The following is a 23,257-nucleotide window of genomic DNA, read 5'->3' as shown; positions in this document are numbered from 1 at the left end:
AAAGAAAGCCTCGCAGTTGAAGAAAAATTCGTCCTGGTCCGGGACTCGAACCCGGGACCACCGCCTTTCCGGGGCAGCCGCTCTACCATCTGAGCTAACCAGGCGGCTAGCAGATGGCAGGGCGAAGTCGAATTTGCCAACAACTCGAAGCAAAGGCAAGTGTTTGACGTAATAGTTCAGCGGAAACTCGCTAGGTGGAGAGACGATGCATCAATCGGGAGATGCATCAATCGGAAGATGCATCAATCGGAAGATGCATCAATCGGAAGATGCATCAATCGGAAGATGCATCAATCGGAAGATGCATCAATCGGAAGATGCATCAATCGGGAGATGCATCAATCGGAAGATGCGTCAATCGGAAGATGCGTCAATCGGAAGATGCATCAATCGGAAGATGCATCAAATCGGAAGATGCATCAAATCGGAAGATGCATCAATCAGAAGATGCATCAATCGGAAGATGCATCAAATCGGGTAATGCATCAACAAATCGGGTAATGCAGCGGACACGCCTAAAACTTCACTGTATCTACGTATTCTTGTAGTTGGAATGGTTGGTTCATAAAAGCTATAGTGCAAAAGCACGCAAACTGATGCGAACTAATGGCAAGACAGAAAACAACTTCACCCGCAACTAAATTTATTCACAGCAGGCAGGTGCACTTTAGCGAGGCATTTAAACCGTCGATACATCTGTGGCCCCTAAGCGGCCCCGAACACCTTTGAATATATGTTATAATAAGCGTACATATTCTAGCAATTTCATTTCCGTTGTCTGAAATGTGCTTTGCACCCGCTGGCACTTTCTCTGTCAGAAGTGAACCTGCAGCATTTGGATAAACTGGATACCCCAAGCGTAGGGTAGCCAAACAGGCACGTCCTTGGTTAACCTCCCTACTTTTTCTATATCGTGTCTCTCTCCTCTACTAGTTGCGAAGTGCTACTCGTCGCTACTTCACATCAGAGTGGGCCCTTTTACACCACAACGAGAAGTACACGGCAGTGGGATATTTAGGTGCATATAGCTCGGAGTTGGTGCCCTACTCAAATATTTCCGTCTAAAGGGGACGGACAGGACGCCGCTTAAACACATACCGCAGCGACAGCTCTTCGGGGCGCAAGCGTTTAAGGAAAACAGTAAAGTTAAACAAGTCAGTATAGACTGATAAATTGTTACTTCAAGACTATGTTCGTGAATCTTGCGCTAGTAGCTTGATTGGAAGAATTGAGAATGAAGTTCAAGTTCACAGTTTCATTTCGTGAACCCAAGAGCCAGTACGTCTGGGTGACGTCACAGATTTCAATTCAACTTTTTTTCGCAATTGAGCACTTGCGGCTCAGTAAAAAAAAATTTTTAAAACACCTCTAAGGGCATTTTTTTCGTTAGTTGGGAAGACAATGCAGTTGAGCTTTAGCGATAAAAAATTAACTAGGCCTGGGCAGACGACGACAAAGTTTACGACGTCACAGCAAGCTGGTGCTGGAATTTCCAAGACGGCGTCAACATAAACATCTCTTATGGCTTTTCGAGCTACTTATCACGGTAAGATTGGCTTTTGCGCCATCGTAGACGGTTAGTGTACTATTAAAGTTGAATCTGTTATTTTTAGTGTACCTTTAAGTTGCGTCGAGCAGACGAACACTTGCACTCTGCTCGCAAATGTTCTCAAGTGCTCTAGCTTATGCGAATTTCATGCTCTACACGTTGAGATGTTTTCAAGCTCATGCTTTGTCGTCGTGACTATGCACCGGTGTCTGGCCTAATCTAACGATCTTAGCTGGCACTGAAGTTAGAACTCTGGCTCGAGTTACACGGATTGCCCCGCTCACTTAACGTAGTGAAATCATTCGTCTGGCAATGCAAGACACCGAGAAACAAATCTACGGCTATCGCTGATTGTACAGTATACGCGAAACACGGGTCACATTTTGAAGCGAATCTTTTCTGTTACCCTTCGTCATTGGCTGGCACTAAGCCGCGCCGCTGCTGTGACTCGCTAGACCAACGACCAATGAACTGAATCGGATGACTGCAGTCCTTGCAGTATACCACCCAAAACACAATGTTTATTTCAATACCATCGTACCGTCCCCTAAGGGCATCGAACGCCGCGGCCCACAATAACCATCGTGCCCTGTTTTCACGAAGAATAATTAAACAGCGCCGTACAGAATATAGACAGCAGAGGACGCACGCAGCGCGCACAGAGCTACATTAAGCAGAACTAAATGAAAAGACACCCAGGAATGAATGAAACTGGCGCGTAATCATGTTATGTCACTGCCACCATTGCCGCCCACACACCGCAGCTCCTTACTGGACAGGGACAATGACGTCATACTAACGCCATGAAACTCATAAGTGGCGAATTTCATTTGCTTCGAGGATCCATCTATGTCAACTGATTGCAATGTCTGTGCGGAATAATTCTGCGCTTAAAATTCGCGCCAGAGCCACATTGCTGGTAATGACATATCAGTCTAGTATTCTTTTTACTTCTACAGTTGGCTTCATTCTCACTCAGCCTACCGCCTTACGCACATTCTAGTCTGTTGAATATAATGCTTACGGCAGGATAGTGGAATATCGTAAACTACCCTCGCTCAGCCTAGCCCTTTCTGGTTTCGGTGCATACGATGCTTACAATAAGTCGCTTGGGATCACCACTGGTAACGTATACTGAATAGTTGCGGTATCCGGGCGTAAGTGGCGGAAGTGACTTGACGTGCTTATATACCACTTTAAATTTTTTCGTGGTGCTTCTCTTTTTTAGGTCTGTGTATATTTAACGACCGTTTCTCACTAAAGAAGTTCTTGAAATTAGCGCTGTGAGCGTGCCCTTCTGACCAGGGCCTGTGTTGCGTTGTTCCAAGTTCTCGATGACCAACCAGGAATTACACCTTCTTACGACATCCTGCCGAATTCATTCTTTTTTTTTTCTTTTTTTCTTTGCTTTGTTTCCTGTTTGTCCTCACAAAAACCACACACACACACACACACACACACATATATATATATATATATATATATCATTACTGTTCTATTCGCGCCCACTGGAGGACAAAGACATACGTACAGTACGCCATAAAGCTGCTCCCATCCTTCCCTCGGAGTAATGTCCGGTCCTGCCTATGCCAGCAAATTCAATATCGTCGCTCCAACTACCGCGCCCTACCGCGTTTCTCTTTGCTACGGCAGCTCGCCCGTTTTGTTACAACTGCGCTGCTCTATAAATAGTACATAGATCCATGTGCTCTCCGCAGCACTTACTTTGCCCTACTCCACTCCGTACTCTTAATCGCAAATTACCGCGACTCCCTTCGATGTCCCCGAGCACCACTTATGGCCCGCGTTGCCACACGTATGATTTCAGAGATGCTACTCGTTAAGCATGGCCGCCGACTCACCACCGAAAGGTCCACGATTTCCAGGGCAGCTTTCAAATCGCTGGGCGCACGCTCGAAGCGAGGATCGTAGTACTCCAAGGCGTAGGCACGACGCCTGTACCGAACTTCGTGTGGCCGCCAGTAGCTCGGCTGCGAGACAGAGATTTGTCGATTGGCCTATGCACGTTCTTAATCTCGTTACACGCAACTTCCCTGAAGTAAGCGGAACGTACTTGCAGAAACGTTTCCCTTAGTTAGCATGACTGAATGTCCTCGGTCATCGGCTGTTCCGTCGGCAGAGCTTCTTGCCACTGCTATACGCTCCTAAAAAAAGTCGTCATATCCCCTGACTGCCCACAATACTAACAGTTTCATCATCATCATCATCATCATCATCATCATCATCATCATCATCATCATCATCATCAGCCTATATTTGTGTCCACTGCAGGACAAAGGCCTCTCCCTGCGATCTCCAATTACCCCTGTCTTGCGCTAGCTGATTCCAACTTGCGCCTGCAAATTTCCGAACTTCATCACCCCACCTAGTTTTCTGCCGTCCTCGACTGCGCTTCCCTTCTCTCGGTATCCATTCTGTAACTCTAATCGTCCACCGGTTATCCAACCTGCCCAGCTAGAATATCGGCTACCCCGTTTGCTCTCTGATCCACACCGCTCTCTTCCTGTGTCTTAACGTTAGGCCTAACATTTTTCGTTCCATCACTCTTTGTGCGGTCCTCAAAATAACAGTTTACTTGTCCCCAAAAGCACTTTTTTGTAAGTGAAGGTACTAAAGTAATAGTGCTGATCACTAACTTCTGGAGCAAGTAATAGCACTAATCCAAAGACATCTTCTTAGTAAACATTTCGTTGAATTACTAACTAGATATTAGTAATTGTTTATCCTGATATTCACTACGTTGGGTGGTACAGTTACTAGAGTAGCTTAATTATAATTACAAACATTACAGTGGGGCACACATTCTATTTAAGAATGCCTGTGTCGGCATGGTGGTGGGCTGTGACAGCAACATAGCCAGTTTGTATTTTCTTTGGTTCAAGTAATTACAACTACACTGGTGGTGCTTAAACTGCAGCATGTGACGTAGGGCGGATTCAGCACTGTATTACATAAGTTGCAGCTCCAAACTTCTAGTCTGTAGCAAAGAAAGAAGCCAGCAAGTGATATTTGCCTTAGCTTATAGTTCTTTCTTGCATAAAAGCAGGTGACGAGATTGACGCTTTGGAACGATGAACAAGGACAGTTTGCTGGTAAACATCGCGGCGATCTTCTTTGCACAACTGCGCGTGGACGCCGAGCCTTGCATTGACTGAACGCGTACAAAATTGTACTCTGCTTGGAGACGCCAAATGTGCGTTGAATCATGGTCCTCCTGTGCCCTTTGCAGCCGTTGTCACCACGCACAGACAAGATGACGGCATCCGTTAGCGACTACAGTGTTGTTACAAGAAGCCCGGCTGATAACTAGTTGGTTTTCCTATTTTCCGTTCTCGAGGCCATCATGTTTTTTTATCTCTGTGTGTCCTGACGTGTGCGTTTTATTGTTCATCTGATAATAAGTGGAGAGCTGGCCTAACGGCCGAAGTGGGAGCTTCAACAGAACCGGTGGTACTGCGGTGACCCTGAAACAACGTTTCGGCAGCAGAACACAACTGGCATGGCTGAGTTCAGAAGTGCAAGTGTCTCTGCCGAGGTGGCCCGCATAGTTATCAGCACACACCTACAATATATCCCCATTCTTGCTCATAACTGCAACTCGTGAGCCGTAAGGATGTTCTTGTTGGGGTGCGCCGACTGAAAACTACTTACTTCGAGGAATCGCTCATGCATTAGCAACAGTTGGCATCCTTATATGCTTGAACCGTTTCGTGCCGAACCGGTAATCTTTATTATTTTTTTCGGTTCAGGTCGGGTTCACGCACGTTCTAAGAATCTCGGTTCGGGTTCAGTTCCAGCTAGAATTATGGTTCGGGTACAATTTTTGGTTCGGGTGCAAGTTCGGTTCGACAACCTCTGTGAAACCCGGAAATTCTCACTAGGCAACTTCTGTAGCTATCCGAAGGAAATATGCCTCAGTGAAAAAAAAATAAAGAAAGAAGTCAAGCTGGATTCAACTGACTACAAAAATCAGAATACTTGTTTCGGGCCTCGTAGCTTTTGCAAAAATTGACGGAAATCGGTAGGTTTCAAGAAAATTTCAAGTAGGAGGTTTGAATATATCCGTAACCCAGCACTAAGAACAGACACGGCTGCTCTGTAAACTGACTCTGTTAAAGCATCTCAAGTGGTCAAATGAAATACAGACAAACCCGGCTATATCGAACCCACACTAAACGAATTATTGTATATAACGAACAGCAGTAAAATCGCCTTGAACATTTTGTATAAAATTTGTATTTGATATATCGACTCACCTCTATATCGAACTTTTTTGTGATCCCCTTAGATTCGATATATCCTGGTTTCGACTGTACACGGGTTCAGAGTTTACGTGAAATCGTTACAATGCTCCTGAGGATTTCGCAGTAGTGCTACTCGTAATACAAGAGTTTCCACGCAAACAGGGACAGGACCAGACTAGAGTGCGGACACGAACACGCTTGGATCCTTTGCGCTCGATGTCGTGGGCTTGTGCACTCGCTCCAGTTTGGTCGCGGTCGTTGTTCTTGCGTAACACTCTGGTGTGTTTAACCAACTAGCCAACTGCCGAACTTTCCTGAATTATGTGCTAGTCATGAATTAGTGGCGTACTCCGAAGCAATGTATAACACATCAATTCTGCCCCGATTTCAACACAAACCGTGTTAGTGCAGTGTTTCTCTTTCCTGCTTGTGCTCGTGCACTGAGAAGTGCAAGATACCTGCAGTTCTCAGTGCCATCAATCCCAACAAACATGCTCAGATTTCAGTCGTTCTTAAACTTACCGACTCTCGGCAATATCTTTTTTTTTTCATTTAATCCGAAGCACTAAATTATAATTTTTATGGCTACAATGTGCCAAATTCAACATTTCTCTCTGAAACGAAACAAATTTCATTCAACTCTGTTTCACATGAGAGCATTTCTGTGTTTTCCGTGCATCTGAATGGGCAAATCGGAGTTGGCCCACGAACCGACTCCTCGTCTGCCCCAACACTTGCAATCGAACGTGAAATGTAAATTGCATAGGGCTTCTGAAGCAGACAGCTTTTATGCGTGAATATACAGCTTACGTTAATTTATTACAATGTTTACAAGGGTTTTTAAAAATTCCTACCCGCATATGAGTGGTACAATCAGGGGACTTTATAATATTTAAATTGCGTTCGTTTTACATACAATATTATGAAGAGCTTACAGAACTGTGATATCATGTTTCACTGCCGTGTGAGAGAGTTGTAAACTTGATATTCCGTTTTTCGAAATATATGCTTTTTCTACAATTTTTATTTAAAAGAACTTACGGGTCCAATAAAAATCCGCTTCCTACAGTCACTAAATTATAACGTGTTCTTTTACATGCAACAAACTTAACCTAATTAGCTGCATAATAGTTGCCGAGAAAAACTATTTCTCAGTTCCCATGTATTTAGACGGGGGCCGCCGAGCTAAAGCTTCATCGTAAATGACTGTCTCGCACTACTCTCCGTATACTAAAGTGACTTCAGGTACTGTTTGGTTAGCACAGGTTAACGTTTGCATTGAACACTATGACCAGGATTTCAGTCGCGTCGACACTGATCTAGAAATTCAAAAGTAAGCGGCATGTCCTATGGAGACACCTTGACGGGAGTGGTTAGTGCCTTCAGCGCTCACCTTGAAGAAGAAGAGTGGATGCAGCGGATGGGCGGTGTTCCACGGTAGAACGTTGGAGAGGTAGCCAATGAGCAGTATCATGACAGCCATCGTCATGGCGCTGACAGCCCAGACATTCACCACGGTGATAGGAACCACGCCCAAGGTGGTGTAGTGCACTTTCTGCCAAACAGCGCCACCTGCATGCAGGTACGCCTATGATCACTGGGCATCTTCGATTATGCAGTCCGGGACTGTCCGGGATTTTCGTTTCTGGTGGTTGCGTAGCTTTCTGGTCATTCAGTACAGTAAATCTAAGGACCAACACACTGATAGTTTCACAGAAGAACTCTTCATAAAACTTTTATCTAGTGGTCATGTCTATAATTATTTTCTTTTCAGAACAAGATGGAACATTGACAGAGCAAAGCAAACATTCCAGTACTTCCGGCTCTTTCCTCTGTCCCTTGGTGAAATTGTGAGCCAGCAGCAGGTCCAGGAACTACACCTGTCCTTGACACAAGGCCGCTGGCAGCATCTCAAGTGGGGCCACCCTTTGCACGGGATTTTAACGCTCTCGCGTTAAAATCCGAGCTGCGGAGACCGCATTTCTAGTGGGGGGAATGCCAAAACGCGCCCGTGTACCGTCCACTGGCTGCAAGTTGAGGAATCCTACGTGATCCATATTAATCCGGAGTCCCCATTACGGCGTATCTCGTAATCATATCGGGGTTAACCACTACGATAGGCAATCTTTCATTCAGCGGGGCTATCTCGATTCATTTTCTGAGCGGTTGTCTGAACCTTTAAGACTTTGAGAGAATGTACGTGCTGAACCCTCAGAAGACAAAAATTTCGAGCTCCACAACTAAGCACCTATCGCAGTTTGTCGGTGCAATTCCTGCTAAAATATTACACGCTAAACAATTCAGGGCTCATCTGTTCGAAGCTCTGAAATCTTTCAACTCGGATAAGAGCGCTAGAAGTCGCATTCGCTAATATCAAATTTCATGAACCAGTGTTCGCAGAAACTAGCCTCAAGAAGTTCAATGTGCGAAGCTACATAGCTACTTTGGGCCGCTATGCAGTGGAGCCTGAATGACAATCGAGCAAAGAGAGAAATGATTACAATATCAGGTATATCTTAAAGTTATAATATCAGCGAAAAGAATAAGGGAAACCAAGGGACTCGATTTACGGCTAGTCTTAAAAGAAAAATATTTAGACAGTCTATAGACTGCTTACAGACTTATTGTAAACTTTAATTTTGTATAAATTTGTTCTTCTGAATATTCAAAATCTGCAGATTTCATGTAGACAATGTTGAAGATAAGTTTCTTTCATTTTGTCTGCTTCCATTCTCTAATAATACTTATTGTTGCACTAGTTGGCACATGTTCTAAACGAAGAAAAAGACACAAAACACCAAGTGAAAGACAGGCGAAACGAATACTCCATTCTATACACTGCCCTATAAACACATGTTCATAAGATGCCTATTTTGTATCTATTTCCAGTCTATAGAGTATAGACCATGTACGAAAACTTTTGTTAGGGGTTACAATCAAATGAAGGACCAGACATTGAAGCGAGCGAAAACATAGGGTACATGGTTATATTTATTCGAAGCGTCGAAATCGTAAGGCAAAACAAAATGAAGGTGGACGAAAAACTAACTTGCTGAAGGTGGGACACGAAGCCCCATGTTAAGCCTAATGCGTGCTTTGTTTTTTTTTTGTTTTTTTTTTTTTTTTTTCTCGGCGGCCAGCATTCCCTCCACTTTCTTCGGTATTTGTGTGTGTGTTCAAGAATGTTCTGTATGGCATATGGTTGCACTGTATAGATGGGACGCACGTTGGACACTAACACTGGAAGGTCCGCGTTCGTCTCTTTGTTTTCCTGTCAATGCCCGTGTGTGTACTGCTTGCGCAGCGCCGCGATACGCCATACAGTCATGTCATGCCAATAATTCCCCGCCTAAGCACTTCTGAGTGATTTCTGAGTGATTTCTGAGCACTTCTGAGTGATTTCTGAGTGATTTCTGAGCACTCCTGAGTGATTTCTGAGTGATTTCTGAGCACTTCTGAGTATTAGCCCTGGGAGTGTTAGCCTGCATCTTCCAGAGTCAAGGCTCCAGCGGAATTGGAACATTTTTTTTTTTACTGCAGGCGTGACACGTTGTATATACGTAAGCTTAGGAGCATCAAAATTGCCAATTAACCCTCGTATGTCGGATAATGGCATCGGGACTGTCAAATTTTAGGCATATATATAACAATAAACTCGGCACTGTTAGCCAATAATCAAGCTACTATAAATGACGCAATACCACTGATGCATACAGTTCAGTGCAGGGGCGTAGCCAGGGGGTGGGTTGGGGGGGTTCAACCCCCCCCCCCCCTCCCACTTACCCATCCTTTGTTCGCATCGCTTCGCACTGACATAATTCATGAAACCGGTGCTACTATCACAATTTCATTCCTGGGCGCTTCCGTTTGGGTTGGTAATTTACACCGAATCATGTCTGCATATGGAAAAAACTGTCACAGTGTTTGTCAAGGCTTTGACACTCTGTGAAGTTTTGGGCGAGAATGTGGCGGCCGCATTCTGAAGCAAGAAATGCGCAACAAATGAAGCAACAAATGCGGCAGCCGCATTTTAGATGATCTCGAAAACGCTCGAGGCCCGTTTACTTAGATTTAGGTGCACGTTAAAGACCCCAGGTGGCCGAAGTTTCCGGTATACATTTCCGCCGCTTCCCTTCAGGTGCCGGTTAGGCCGCGCTCGCGCAGGATCTTAGGCTACGTTAACACTTGGCCTCGAATCTGTCGGAAGCGGCAAAATCTTGCAAAAATCCGCCCGCCTAGGCGGCAAAACAGGCAGAAAAACAGGCTGCGAGCCAAATCGGTCTCGGGCCGATTTTTTCGCCATGGCGAAGCGGAAACGCGGCGGAAAGTCGTTCTGCTTCACTGGAAGCTACACTAGCATGTAAACAACCGGTCGTAAAATTGAACATCGCACCAAAAGTGTAGGCTGTAATGCTGATCGACGTGATCAAGAACCAGCCCTTGCTCTACGACAAGAGTGGCACTAAAACGTACTGTCAGCAATACTCGCGATAGTATTCAACGTCGCGCGACCGGAGGTGCGGCAACGAAGCCTTGGCGTGACCCCACTTCTCGCGCTTTTGCAAAGCCAGGCGAACCCACCACCGCCGTTTCCGAGGTGTCCGCGTCTTTCGTTTATTCATTGTCCATTTCTAGAAAACAAGTAGGTAGAAGTATAACAGCCATTTTTTCTTCCACTTCCATGACAGACAATAGTTAGGCAGATTCCTCGTTGGCGCTCCATAATTCTCCTCGCACGTGTACGGTACGTTGCAGAAGTCGCGGGGTGCTTTTCTCGTCGCGACTATATATAGAGTGAGAGCGTAGGTCTCACGTAGGACGCGCTGGCTTTGGCCAGCCCCAACACAAGGGCCAGCCCGGGTTTTAGCTGTGGTGTTCCCGTTGCCCCTTTGGTGTCCTGGAGGCGCCGACAATACGAAATGATGAAATGTTATTACAACTTGTAAATAAAAGCTATTAAAGAAATATTATCACGCCTAGGCACCAACCTGTGACTCAGCGCTACCGCGCCCGTGTGAGCAGAATTACGGAACGCCAACGAGGAATTTACCGAAGGTCGCAGATGGCACGCGAAGTTGCGTAAAATGATCACTTTTGATGACGGTACGTGGGTCAATGAATGAAAATGCCGCTCGAAATAATGCGATAATGAGCGCCACCACGCCGACAAACGTACGCAGACTAGATGGATCTGGACGAAAACGGCAGCGGCGGCCACGGCGGTAGCAAAACAAATGTGAACAACTTGGACAGGCGCGGAAAAAATTTTCCGGCTGCTTTGGCCTTTCCGCCCGCTCGCCGCTTCCCAAGTGTGAACGTAGGCTTAGTCTGCGCGAGAAACGTCTCTTGTTTGCGATTGCGCCCCTACGGAAGGCTGGTAATTACTGTTGTGTTGATGAATCCCAAACCAGCAATTACGGAAGGCTGGTAGTTGCTGTTTTGTTGTGGAATCCCAAACCAGCAATGTACGAAGGAGTTGATGACAGCAGTGAAATTCCACCGACTCGCAACAGAATGCACGAAACAGACAGCTGACAAGCATGAATTACAGCTGTGCGCACTGCGCAGTACAGCGTAAGTAAACTCTTGTTGCAGGCGCTGACAGTTCTCGTCGGAGTTCACGCGTCTTGAGAAATTGATTATGTGCACTATGCGCTGAACAAGACCGGAGTTCATTCCTGCATCACTAGTACACCAACCAGTCGAGATTCTGTGAGGTTCCTGTTTGCACCGGCGCAAGTGAAGCAGAAGTGAGTTGCAAGCACTACTTAAAATGCGTATACACATGCCATATCTATGCTGTGCGGTGAAGTATTCTGTACAATTCTGAATCTGTTGACGTAAAGGCCAATGACGGCTGCATGTTCGCACACAGCGGAAGACACAGCGGCCCATGCACTTGCCGCAGGAAATGCAACCCTCTCGTATGAGGGAGCAGGGCGACGAAAGCTTCGACAAAAAAAAATGCCTTACGCGTTTTTGCGCGTATTTAAGTTTTCTAGCGCATAGACGCAAAGAAGAAGCTATTGCTATGGGAGTAGGTATAGCCTGGTCACACGTGCATTTTCACGCGTATAGCCGTCCTTGACTTGTGAAACGCACTTCGCCCCGACGAGGACGACGCCATCTACGCTTAACGGAAATTAACAATTAATGATGTCTTCTCCGATCGCACTGGTCGTCTCAATGATGCGTTTTCGAAGACTGGTTCATTCAGTGGCGCGATGAGAGATCGTTGCTCCAAACGCCCACTGTACCTGTCGTACTTACTGTATTTTACTGAGCTTACTTTACTTTTTACTAATGTCTTCACAAGCACACGTGAGGGGGGGGGGGGGGGCGGTCCCATGTCTTTGATATACATGTATAGAGTCTGCTTAAACTACGATATTTATTATCGATCACGTGACGTAGAGGAAAGCAAAAGCTTGCCCCCCCCCCCCCCGGTCAGGCCGGTGAACGCCCCCCCCCCCCCCCGAAAAAAATTTCTGGCTACGCCCCTGGTTGAGTGAGAACATTGTCGCAGGCAGTGAGTAAGTAGGAAGTAGTATAGTACGTATTATATTAGTAGTGTAGTAAGCACATCTCAGTGTTGAGAAAGACTCCTGGGAGAATTAGCCTGCGTCATTCGCAGTAAAGAATCCGGTGGAATTGGAACATTTTTTTTTTTCGTTTTTACTGCAGGGGTCACGTTGTGCGGGAGCTTAGGAGCTAGCAGCTGGTCAATTAACCCTCGTATGTTACATTATGGCATCGGGACTGCCAAATTTTAGGCATATATAACAACAGACTCGGCACTATTAGCCAAATATCGAGCTGGCATAAATGACGTAATACCACTGATGTATAAGTTGAGTGAGCACATTTTCGTAGTGTATAGTAAGTGCCCCCTCCCCTTCGTTTTAATAGTTTTATTTCGAATGCATCATATGCCCCATTATGCGAAAATTTGTCGGCGTGACCAAATAACGGTACCAAAAAATTACACCACCTTCCCGTAGGGGAACCCTGAGTAGTATGTGAAGCAGCCATGGGGTCGACTCAAGTTCCCATTAGTTTTCATATCGGCCTGTCGCCACTGCCGTTTCGTGGCAGCGGCTCGAGCCCTCTTCTCCGCGGTGCTGTCCACGGCACTGACACTGGCGTTGACGCTGGCGCTGTCCGTGGCACTCATCGCGGCGTTGCGGGAGGAGAATGAGAGGACGAAGTGAATGATGATGAGTGGGCGAAGCACCTGGGGATCATTCGGGCAAAACGCCGGAAGCGTTCTTCCGAAGCCGGAAGCTGGCTTCCGGAACCGGAAGCAGAAGCCGGCTTCCGGCTTCCGGCTTCCGGAAGCCAGAGCTTGGCGTACATATACTATACATATACATACAAGCAGAGGAGGGGGAGGAGGATGCGCAGTGCGGGTGTGGAGACCGCACGGCGGATGGAGGGAGGGACATAGCCCCGACCATAAGCTGCTTCGTATCTAAAATGGGCGACAGCGCAGAGAGTGCAAGCACGTCAAAAACGATCGCAAGGCCATGCGAGACAAGCACAGTTCCCCGATACCCGGCGGCTCCACGGTTCTAGGCTGCCTAAAGGTGTGCCGAGTGCGTGCGCCATTGTGCACGTCACGTCGCAGCCATCTGGCTGACTAAAGGTGGGGCCTCTTTCGCCAAAGGCACTATAGTGCTTTCGCATTCCCACACGCTATAAAGCGTCTCTGCCAATTCTTTAGGAGCGAAGCTCCTTAGGGAGCCTTGTCCTAGCCTTGTCCGTCCACCGTCGTCCGTGATCACATCGACTGCCACGCCATCTGTCTGCATGTCATGGATGAAACGTTGCATGCAGCGGCTCAACGTGTATACACGAGATGGCGCTGCTGTGTATGGCGCGCTAAAGTCCCTATATAAAAAAGTACTGCCATCTACTCTTTCCTCCGTCGTCTCCTCTCCTAAAGCGTGTGCTTTTTTCTTTCATTGTTTGCTTGCGAAAGCAAGTCAATGGTGGCGGCCCTAGAAAGTCCACGTTGAAACTTTCAGGCCGGGCGCGCGCCACTGCCACCGCCGGCAACTGCTGCTGCGCAGAGGACTTTCAACATGGCTCTGAGGCGAAAAAAAAATATAAAGAAGTCAAAGCGCGGGCTATCATCGTCCAATCGGAGATACAGGAGAGAGCGACGCGGCGTTGATCAAAGGATGGCGGTACTTTTCTTATATATGGACTTTATGGCGCGCCCTCGTCCGTGCTCCCATCGACTGCGACGCCATCTGTCTGCCTCATGGATGAAACGTTGCATGCAGCGGCTCAACGTCTATAGCAGGAGATGGCGCTGCTGTGTATGGCGCGTTCCAGAGCTCCCTAACGCCATAGACAAGTATAAAATTCTAATCGACGGCGCACAGGTACCAATCGTACCAACCATTCGAGTACTCGGTTTGTACATCCAAGAAAAGGCCCAGAATTCAGTGACCTTAAGCAAGCTACGAACTACAGTCCAACAGCTCAGTAATATGCTCAGGGGAACGTGCATAGACTTCGTCTTTGCAAACTTTAGGATGTATCCGCTAGGAGAACCGCTGGCTCTGCATTTCACCGACCATAAAGCAGTAATCATGAAATCGAAACGCAACCCGGAACTCAACACGTTATACGCGTTATGAGCAACAAAACACATTGTATATACTGTACACCGCCTTGTCACGCTTGCGCGAGTGGGGCAATGTCACGGGTGATTTTACGATATAATGATCTCGAGTGCTTCGCCCCACTCATCATTATTCACTTCGTGGATATGCGGTGATTTCTTTTTTGCATTCTGATGTTTACCATAAACGATTTTTCATACATCATTGCATTGTGTTGCATTTTTGCATTTATTTGTATTTATATTAGGAATGTTTCTGTCTCACTTGCATTGTACCGATTGCTCCGCGCTAAAGTATACTTTTGTGCCTTCAGTTTTTCGTGTACCGGCCCCAACATGAGTCACGTACTGTAAGTTTCTTCATAGTTTTATTACCACAGTTTTGTCAGTTTCTTTTTTTCAGAGGAAGCCGAGACTTCGTCAGGCCTATCTGCCTTTACTCTCAGCTTCCGCTTTCATTGAAAGAAAGCAAAATAACATTCAATTCAATTCGGTTTATGTTGCAAGTAGCTTTCCAAGCTCGGCTGGGAGCACTCATATGACCATAAATTTTGCCACGTCCGACTGCTACAAACCCGGAGCTTGCGCTCGCAATCATATTTACAAAGAAACCGACTGTCTAGTTAGAAAGTTCGAGTAATTAGCAATGTTTCAATGAGAACTCTGGTAGAGCTAGTGGAGCCGGCCGAGAGCCATTTCGGTCTTTGTCCTCCTGAGAAACGATGCGCGTTGACCTAAACATTCGTCAACATTGAACTCGGAAGGTATTGCAATAAATATTCACTCCATATATGGAGACAGGTGCGTTAAATGACTACGTGCGAAAACGTTCTGTGCATATCATATTTCACAGAAAAAGGTGCTTAATTAAGATGGCAAATTTTGCCGGACGGATACCTACATGGTCGACGTGTGGCGTTGTGTTACTGGTTTTAGGTAGAAAACTGAACGTCGTAGCAAATTTTCTTTTAGGTCACGTCATCATAACTTAGCCGAAGATAACGTTTTTGTCTGGGACAAGAAGCTTTTATTTTCTGACAAGCCTAGAATTATTATTGAGGGAGCAAAAGCACATAATCTGTGCGCCGACTGCAACTCAGCTGGCCAAAAAGTTGGAAGAGGTTACCGATATCAAAAGCGAGTGTATGCCTTGTTTTCCAACCAGATTGTGTAGTGCAGCCGTAACACCGAAGAGGGCGCGAACTATTTTGTAAGTCGTTAATTATATTCTTGCCCACAGGCTTCCAGAAAGTTGACACCAATTTGATTTATATAGTTGTGCCCTCGCAGATGATACAAAGCAACCGTGAAGTTCGTTTCCGATACCGCGAGTTCAAGTGAATTTCAAGGATGAAAATCAGCATGCCAGCCCACTCCACGACGCAACAAGCAACATTTCTCATTTCTGTGTTCAGGCAGAGAAAACCGAAAAAAAGCGGCCAAGTTTGCACTCGGTCGTGTAAACCTTAGGCACGGCGAAAGTGTCAATCCTCAAGCCTTACTGGCTGCTACTGCTAAGTAATAACTTGGTTGCTGCTAGGTCTTAACTTGGTTTAGCTTAACTACGCATGTAGGGAAGGTATTCTAGCGCGATCATTTTCGGGGGTACCTTCCCTTTCGCGACATTTCGCGTGACCAGCGCTGGACGCGTCGGTGCCTACGAGCGACAGCATTCCTGGCATGCCACAAACGCAGGCAGGCAGGCAGGAGCCGTGTCTGTGTCGGGCGAAGCGAGCGCGCACCTGCGCCGGCGGTTACTAGGCAACGTGAGGTGACGTCATCGTTACTGCTTCGGCGCATGCGCGGCTAAGCAACGCGGGCGGCGTCGGCAGCAGGTCTGTGCATTGCCTCGTTGGTGCTGCTACAATTTGTTTCTCTATCTCACTCTCATTTTCTCTTTCCCTCTCCCGAGCATTGCGCGCGCCGCGCGCATGCTCTCCTTCCGTCTCCTTGAAGTCCCATGTCAAGGCAACATGTGCACGGCGCGGAGAGGAGGCGAGGCACACGCCACTCCGCGAGGTGGTTGCTAGGCAACGCAGTGACGTCAGAGCTCGGCGAGGTTTTGCGACAGCAGGCGCCACTTTTTACGGTTAGCTAGAACAGCGTCGCTGTTAAAAAATGTGAGGAGGCGCTTAATGTGTTCATGTATCAGGAGACAACTCTCTTTGCGTCCAACGACGATACTTAAAGCAACAATAAAAAGAAAAATCCTTCCATCTTAGAGTAAACCAGCCTTCTTCTACAATACCCTAAAAGCCGCTCTTACTGCAATAAGAGGTTCGGTAAGCTAGAAGAGGCTAAAAATAATTTAATGAAATAATATAAAGAAATATTAAAATAAATAAAATAATCTGACCAACACGTGGTGCCAACGCCTTGAAGTTATCTCACTAGCTTGTTTTGACGTCACGAAATTTAACGGCGTCCAGTAGGGCCAAGTTAAGTTTTTATTGGTAAGGATTCTAAAGGAATCCTGAAGATTGGTGAAGATTGGTAAAGCTTTCTAAAAGAGGCAAGGATAGCAAGTTTGAAGAAGTTTCCTAGGTCAGAATGGCCCAAACATAGGAAAATACTTTAAAATCAGTCACGTGCACACTGACGTACAGGCGCTAGGGATTCGGCGGGATAAAAAAAACGACACTAATAAAAAATAAACTGTTGAAAGAATATTTTGATTCTACACTAACTTAGTGTTTTTTAGTGCCCACTTAAAATGGCAAATTGGGTTTTCACGTTCTTAACACACCATTTAGTAATTAAATGCAACTTGAATCGCGGTTATTTCCCGAACTGACCTTGGATCTCTGGGCTTAATATGGACTTCTAGGGAATTGATTAAACTGAGCCAGCATCATGTAAACATTGCATTTGTAAATGCTTGCGTACATATGTACAATATGGCAACCGCAGAATACGTGACATCGTCTTACATATTCAAACATGCTTCCATGGAAAGGTGCGTGACACCATGTTACTGACAGAAGTTAGTTATGTGGAACATTGTTCGGCTATAGCAATGCCCATTTCACAAAAACATACTTCCACAAATTAAGTATTTGCATATAAAATGTAAAAAAATCAATACAAGGAACACCGTTAATATAGTTTGCGATTTTATGTGAAACGACGTTCATTTAATGGAGAAAAGTAAAAAGGAATATCGTGGAACGAGGAAAACATTTGCAAAACGTGAACAATAATAAAACTGTATGGAGGTGCTGTACCAGATAACAGTGTCAATTTTCCTGGAACAATGTTCCAGCTTAAAACTTAAAAAGCGAAATGTTGAAATATGCGGAATGCCGTTCCTTAAGTATTACGATTTTAGGTGGAACGCCGTTCCACTCCGGTAATCGAAAAATATTTGCGAGAAATTGTGCACTTATAGCTGAACTGGAAAGAGATTAAGAGCGTACGGCAGCTTCGATTATTTGGCGATAGGTGTCGCACGTACCATCAAAGTCGTTTTGTATGGCCAGAATGGTGAGCACGTTGTAGGCGGCTACGGTGGGCAGCGCGCACGACAGCAGCATCGTGACGCGCACTCCGAACACAAACTGCGCCAGCGTCTCCAGGCTTCCCATGGTTTCCAGCACCCAGTACGGCAGCACCACGGACACCATCACTGTAGACACTGTGGCTGCGGTCACTGCTCAGAACCGGATACGAATCCATCAGGTATATTTACACTGCCCGGAAATGCATTAAGCTTCACGTAGTACCGGGTCACCGAAAAAACATTACTATGGGTCGCGTATGCTACAACTAAGACGATTTGATGGCGAAAGCCCGAGCGCCGCTAACTCAATGGCACGACGACCACTTTTTTTTTTTTTTTTTGCTGAGTCGACATCACTCTGGAACGACAATTTATAGCCATTTTTGCAAGTCACCCTTCTTATAGTTAATCTAACTCGAACCGTGACTCAACATTTCTTTTGCTGAGTCGCTATCACTTAGACCCTCAAATCTCACATATTCCCCCCACTCCCGACCCCCTTGATTCACTCTTAATTCACACTTGATTCACTTTTCATTCACCCTATCACTGCTTGGTTCACCTTTATTCACCCTATCATCTTGGTTTTACTTTCATCACGCTTGGTTTGTTCGATTACTCCAAATTTCCATTTTTCATCACTCTTGATTCACCCTATCACCACTTTATTCACCTTCATTCACTCTTAATTCACTCTCATTTACCCTTCATTATCTTAGCTCACTCTATCTCATCATTACCTTTCCTTTGACTGATATCACTCAACTAAACCCCTTTAATTCACCATCAATTCACTCTTAATGCATCCCATTCACCTCTCTGTATACCCATTATCACTTCAGTTCACTTGCTTAATCATTCTTCCACCCTTAATCGCAGTTTTGTGCGCATTATCGCCTCTTATCCTAAGAGGACCATTTCGTGTCGACGACGCTGTTTTTAAATGGCCTCGAAACGGTAACCTCACCGTGAGACATATAAGGTTTTCGCCTTAAAAGTGTAACTGCATCAAGACATTGACACGAAAGCGAGAATGCTGGTTGTGACATCTGGTGACACTTTGTCCAACCACAGCGCGTTAAATACGTTTTCATGTTGCATGTGCGTTCTTGCTGGTCGATGAAAATCGAAATAAAACAAAACAAAGATTAGGAGGACGCTTAAGCTTCTCCTTTAAGAGTGGAACGTTTTAGCATATAAAAATCCCCGACTGTTAAGCTTCCCGGCAACTGCAGCTTTCTTTTTTCTGCCCCTTCGCCTCGGCGCGCCGCTGCCGAGGAGGCAAGTGCCATCTGGATTTTTTTTTTTTTTTTTTTTTTTTTTTGCAAGGAGCTTCGACCGGAGCAAGCCGCTGTATGAATGGTAGAAATGTTGGAAAAGGGGTTTATGTTTGAGTTTCCGCGTAACAGAATTATGTTTTCTCGTATATTCAAATTACAATCCAACACTAACATATCTGTAGGTTGTGGTTAAGTCGTTCTTTATGATTTTTCTTGCGCACTTATGAGAAATTACATTAGTACCCCAGCGCCTCTACACTACGCGGAGGGCCTGTCTGGTCGGGGTGGTTGAAGATGATTTTCTTAGACACACACGCGGACCCCAATGCCGGATTTTCTGCGACACGCGATTTTCTGCGACTATCGCGTTAAAAATGTCGCTTAACGTTGCTGCGGACGCTTTATACCAATAGGTAATTAGAGTGTGGTTGTTTATTGCAACGATAGTTCTGTGTACTTATGTGGCTCTCTGCACCCTCTGCTTAAGCACTGCGCAACCTGGTGTGCGCCACGAAATCGCCCGCTCACATTTAGTTGCCCGGTAATTTGCGGTATTCCGGACAGGACAATACGTTTAGAAGAAGCTGAAACTAACTAATATTTTCTCAGTGACTACTTAAGCGGAAGCTTTACGCCAGAATCTGCGATGTAAAAAAATTGGAGGACGCTTAAGCTTCGCTTTTAAGAGCGGAACGCGATGGCATTCAAAAATCCCTGACTGCTTCTCACCCTTCCCGGCAACTGCAGCTTATGTAACCGTAATCTTTACCGGGAAACGCTTGCGGCGAACGCTATGCACGAAGGCGAGGTTACTGCATTTTTTCCGCACGGCCGGCGCCGCCGCTGCCGCGGATGCGCGGAGGCGAGCGCCATCTGTTGGTGCTACAAGGAACCGAGCGGAGCGCACGCCGCTCTGATTGGTAGAAACGCGCCGCTCGCCGCGCTGTGATTGTTAGAGAATTTTTGCGCACGGTCAACGCACGAACGAACGCAGACGACGCCGGATTTTGTGAGTAATGGGGCCTTAATCCTGTCGCTTTAAAAAGCGGAAAGTGCACACCTACCCGACGTGAACACGCAGGCGGCGAGCATGGCGAGCAGTATCTGTGAGACGCTGTGAATCAGCAATGCGACGAACAGGAGCGAAGGGTCCGTGCGGTCGAGGTACGCGGATCCAGTGTCGGACTGCGCGTACACGACGGTGCTGTAGACGCACAGGGCGCTGTGCACCACGAAGAAGCAGAGGGCGCACGAGAAGTGACCCGTCCAGTAGAAGCAGTTGCGCAGGCCCATCATCAGCTGGTACTCCTGCCGTCGACGACGCGGGTGGCATCGTCAGACATCGCGAGTTTAAAAACTAATATCCGCGTAACACTAGAACGCTTGCCGTCTGTTGTAGGTAACGACATTCGATAAAGTAACACGACGCATCGCTTAGTACAGAGCGGCAAACGATATCTCAGTTATTGCAGCCTACAGCAATCAGGGTGTGGCGAAGAACAACATAAAAAAAGACACAAAAGCAGTTGGCTGCGCATGCACGACGAATCGTTCTTAAGCACGCGTGTTCATTAAATTGAAATTCCCTATGGTGCACCTTCAAAAGATCTACGAAGGTCAACAAAATTTAAAGTTGGCACTTAAACGTAGCATGAAGGTACAAAACAAGTTGCCAGCGTTCCTTCTGATAAAACTTTGTCCACACCATGTGAGGTTTGAGAAAATTTACATCTACGTCAGAATTTTCTTAGTGAAGGGAAAACAAGCACTGATTTTGTACGTTACTGTTATTCTAACCACGGAGCTCTCCTTAAACAGAAAATATGGTCGTCAAGCATGCCCCTTTGTACGGGAGCGTACGAAAACTTCAACGAGGCGGCATTAGAAGCTATAGGGGTGCATGGGATCCAGCAATATGCGTTGTTCTGCGCAATGACAGGCTACATTTGGCGTCAGATAGTAGAGGAGAAGAATGTTGGTCTGGAACTGTGAGCGGACTCTATACCAAAGCATCCCGCAATAACAGGTTCCTCCTCACATCTACGACGAACGCGGCTCATCCTAGCGCTAGCAGACTGTTTATTAATGCGCATTGTTGCAATATACGTTTTCATAACAGCCTAAAAAAAAAGTCGCAGTTCTACCCGAAAGGCGATAAGCAGTCGAGGGAGCTGCTGTTTGACTTGCCTCCTTCGGCTTTGTGTCATTTTTGTGGTATTATTATTATTATTATTATTATTATTATTATTATTATTATTATTATTATTATTATTATTATTATTATTATTATTATTATTATTATTATTATTATAAAGACTATCCTAAGGCTCGACTCCCCCCAAAAAAACATGTAATAAGTATTCTGCCTCCATTGACATCCTTAGGGTTCATTCCTGGCTTTTGTACAAATGTAGATGATTATGGTGCATGGTTAACTCGCTCGCCTCCTCGTTTCCTGTTTCCCTATTTGTTTCTCTGTCTGCCATTATTTTGACCACCACATTTGTCTTCTTTGTACATTTTGTCTCGCGTATCACTTTTTTAAGTGCACAAGTACGATGGCTTCGTAGCTGTTACTGCACACTATAAAATTGGATTGATAGATCGATTGATTGATTGTTAAAGCAAGGTCACAGAAGGGGAGAAGGACAGGTTCAAATTAAGAGACAGGAGAAGTGGCCGGTCGGGCGCGACATCTTATATTGTTGCACGAAGCTAGCGTCCTGTTTTTATATGCGATATATTTTTATTTATTTATTTAAAATACCTTACAGGCCCATTTAAGGGCATTGGGTAAGGGGGGAGACACAATGTATACTCGTAGATTGGGATACATAACAAGTAACAAAACAACCGCGGTGTCACGTTCTTCTTTCTCGAGTTTTACGTGCCAATACCAGTTCTGGTTATGGGGTGCGACCGTGCGTACGTAGTGGAGGGCTCCGGATTAATTTTGACCACCTGGGGTTCCTTAACGTGCACAAAAACGCAAGCACACGGGCGTTTTGGCATTTCCCGCGTCCAAAGACGCACAAGAGCAGAGGTTAATGTATATAAGTATTCACGTGACGTCACGTACGCCATTTTGTTGTCCTAGGCGCAGCTCCCACAACACTGCTGCAGATAATGGGATCTAGATGTAGTGCATCGTTGTTTGTTTTTTTTCAGCATGCTCGCTGTGGCGGCCTCGATGACGTCAGTACATGCTCCCTATAAGTGACGGCGAGCGCTGGCCGTGCAGCAGCGGGGAGAGTACGTGGTTGTCCCGAAGCGAACGATCCGTGCTGACGTTCCTTACATTCCAAGTTGCCTTCATTCCTTCATTTCACCTCCGAAATTCACTGCATCCTCCAGTGCCCGCACAGTTACTATCGCAATATGAAGCAAGGCGAGAGAAGCGCGGGTCGGCAAAGTGTGTCTGGCGCGGGGTCGTGTTGTGTTACGCCATTGTGCGATAGCCGTCATGGAATGCATCCCCTCGTATAGGGGTATGCGAATATTCGAAACTTTGCAGGAACGAATCTGATATTGCCTCCTTTAGTTCCCGTCTTCGAATTGAATTGGCACTATTCGAAAATACGGTTATTTTCGGAATAGTTTTAGGTTATTTCAAATCGCCAGCTGCGTGCGATAAATATAGAATAGACGTAAATTTCATCTCCGCGACCTTAGCAGGCATAAAACACATGAAGGTAAGCATTAGAGCACGCTATACATCGTCCAACGAGTCAGACTTTTCCGCACAGACGGTTACCGTTCGCACTCACATACGAGTCCCGAGTATGGGAATAAACAGCCTAAATTTACTCTCGATGTTCCATTCACGCTTTCAATAAACAACCCTTAATAACGTCAAATGCAATGACGGAAGCTTGCTCACGTTGTGAATATACCAGGTCGCTAAGATAACTTAACGGTGTAGATGTTGATAGTGTAGATAATAAACGGTGCAGACGGCTGTTCAATGTTCAGATCTATTAGAGAGGCACTCGATATTCTACTCGATTCGATTCGTATGCGATGCGCTCTCGA

General features: G+C 45.9%; 1 protein-coding gene and 1 non-coding gene across 2 annotated transcripts in view; both read right to left on the bottom strand.

The window, feature by feature from the left end:
* LOC119432575 (ATP-binding cassette sub-family A member 13-like) overlaps window positions 1-23,257 on the bottom strand; it is a 127,390-nt gene that overhangs the window by 95,374 nt on the left and 8,759 nt on the right. The window contains exons 6-9 of the mRNA XM_049658306.1: window positions 20,290-20,533; window positions 17,901-18,095; window positions 7,208-7,386; window positions 3,412-3,540 (exon numbers count right to left, since the gene is read on the bottom strand). Coding sequence (XP_049514263.1) covers window positions 3,412-3,540; window positions 7,208-7,386; window positions 17,901-18,095; window positions 20,290-20,533 — 747 coding nt within the window. The remainder of the gene's footprint in view (window positions 1-3,411; window positions 3,541-7,207; window positions 7,387-17,900; window positions 18,096-20,289; window positions 20,534-23,257) is intronic.
* Trnas-gga (transfer RNA serine (anticodon GGA)) lies at window positions 30-104 on the bottom strand. The gene has a single exon. It is a non-coding gene; the product is annotated as a tRNA-Ser (tRNA).

Source organism: Dermacentor silvarum, chromosome 11 (genome assembly GCF_013339745.2).
Source record: "Dermacentor silvarum isolate Dsil-2018 chromosome 11, BIME_Dsil_1.4, whole genome shotgun sequence".
NCBI classification, from domain to species: Eukaryota; Metazoa; Arthropoda; class Arachnida; order Ixodida; family Ixodidae; genus Dermacentor; species Dermacentor silvarum.
Note: the sequence above shows the minus strand (reverse complement) of the source record. Positions and strands in the feature narration are given on the sequence as shown.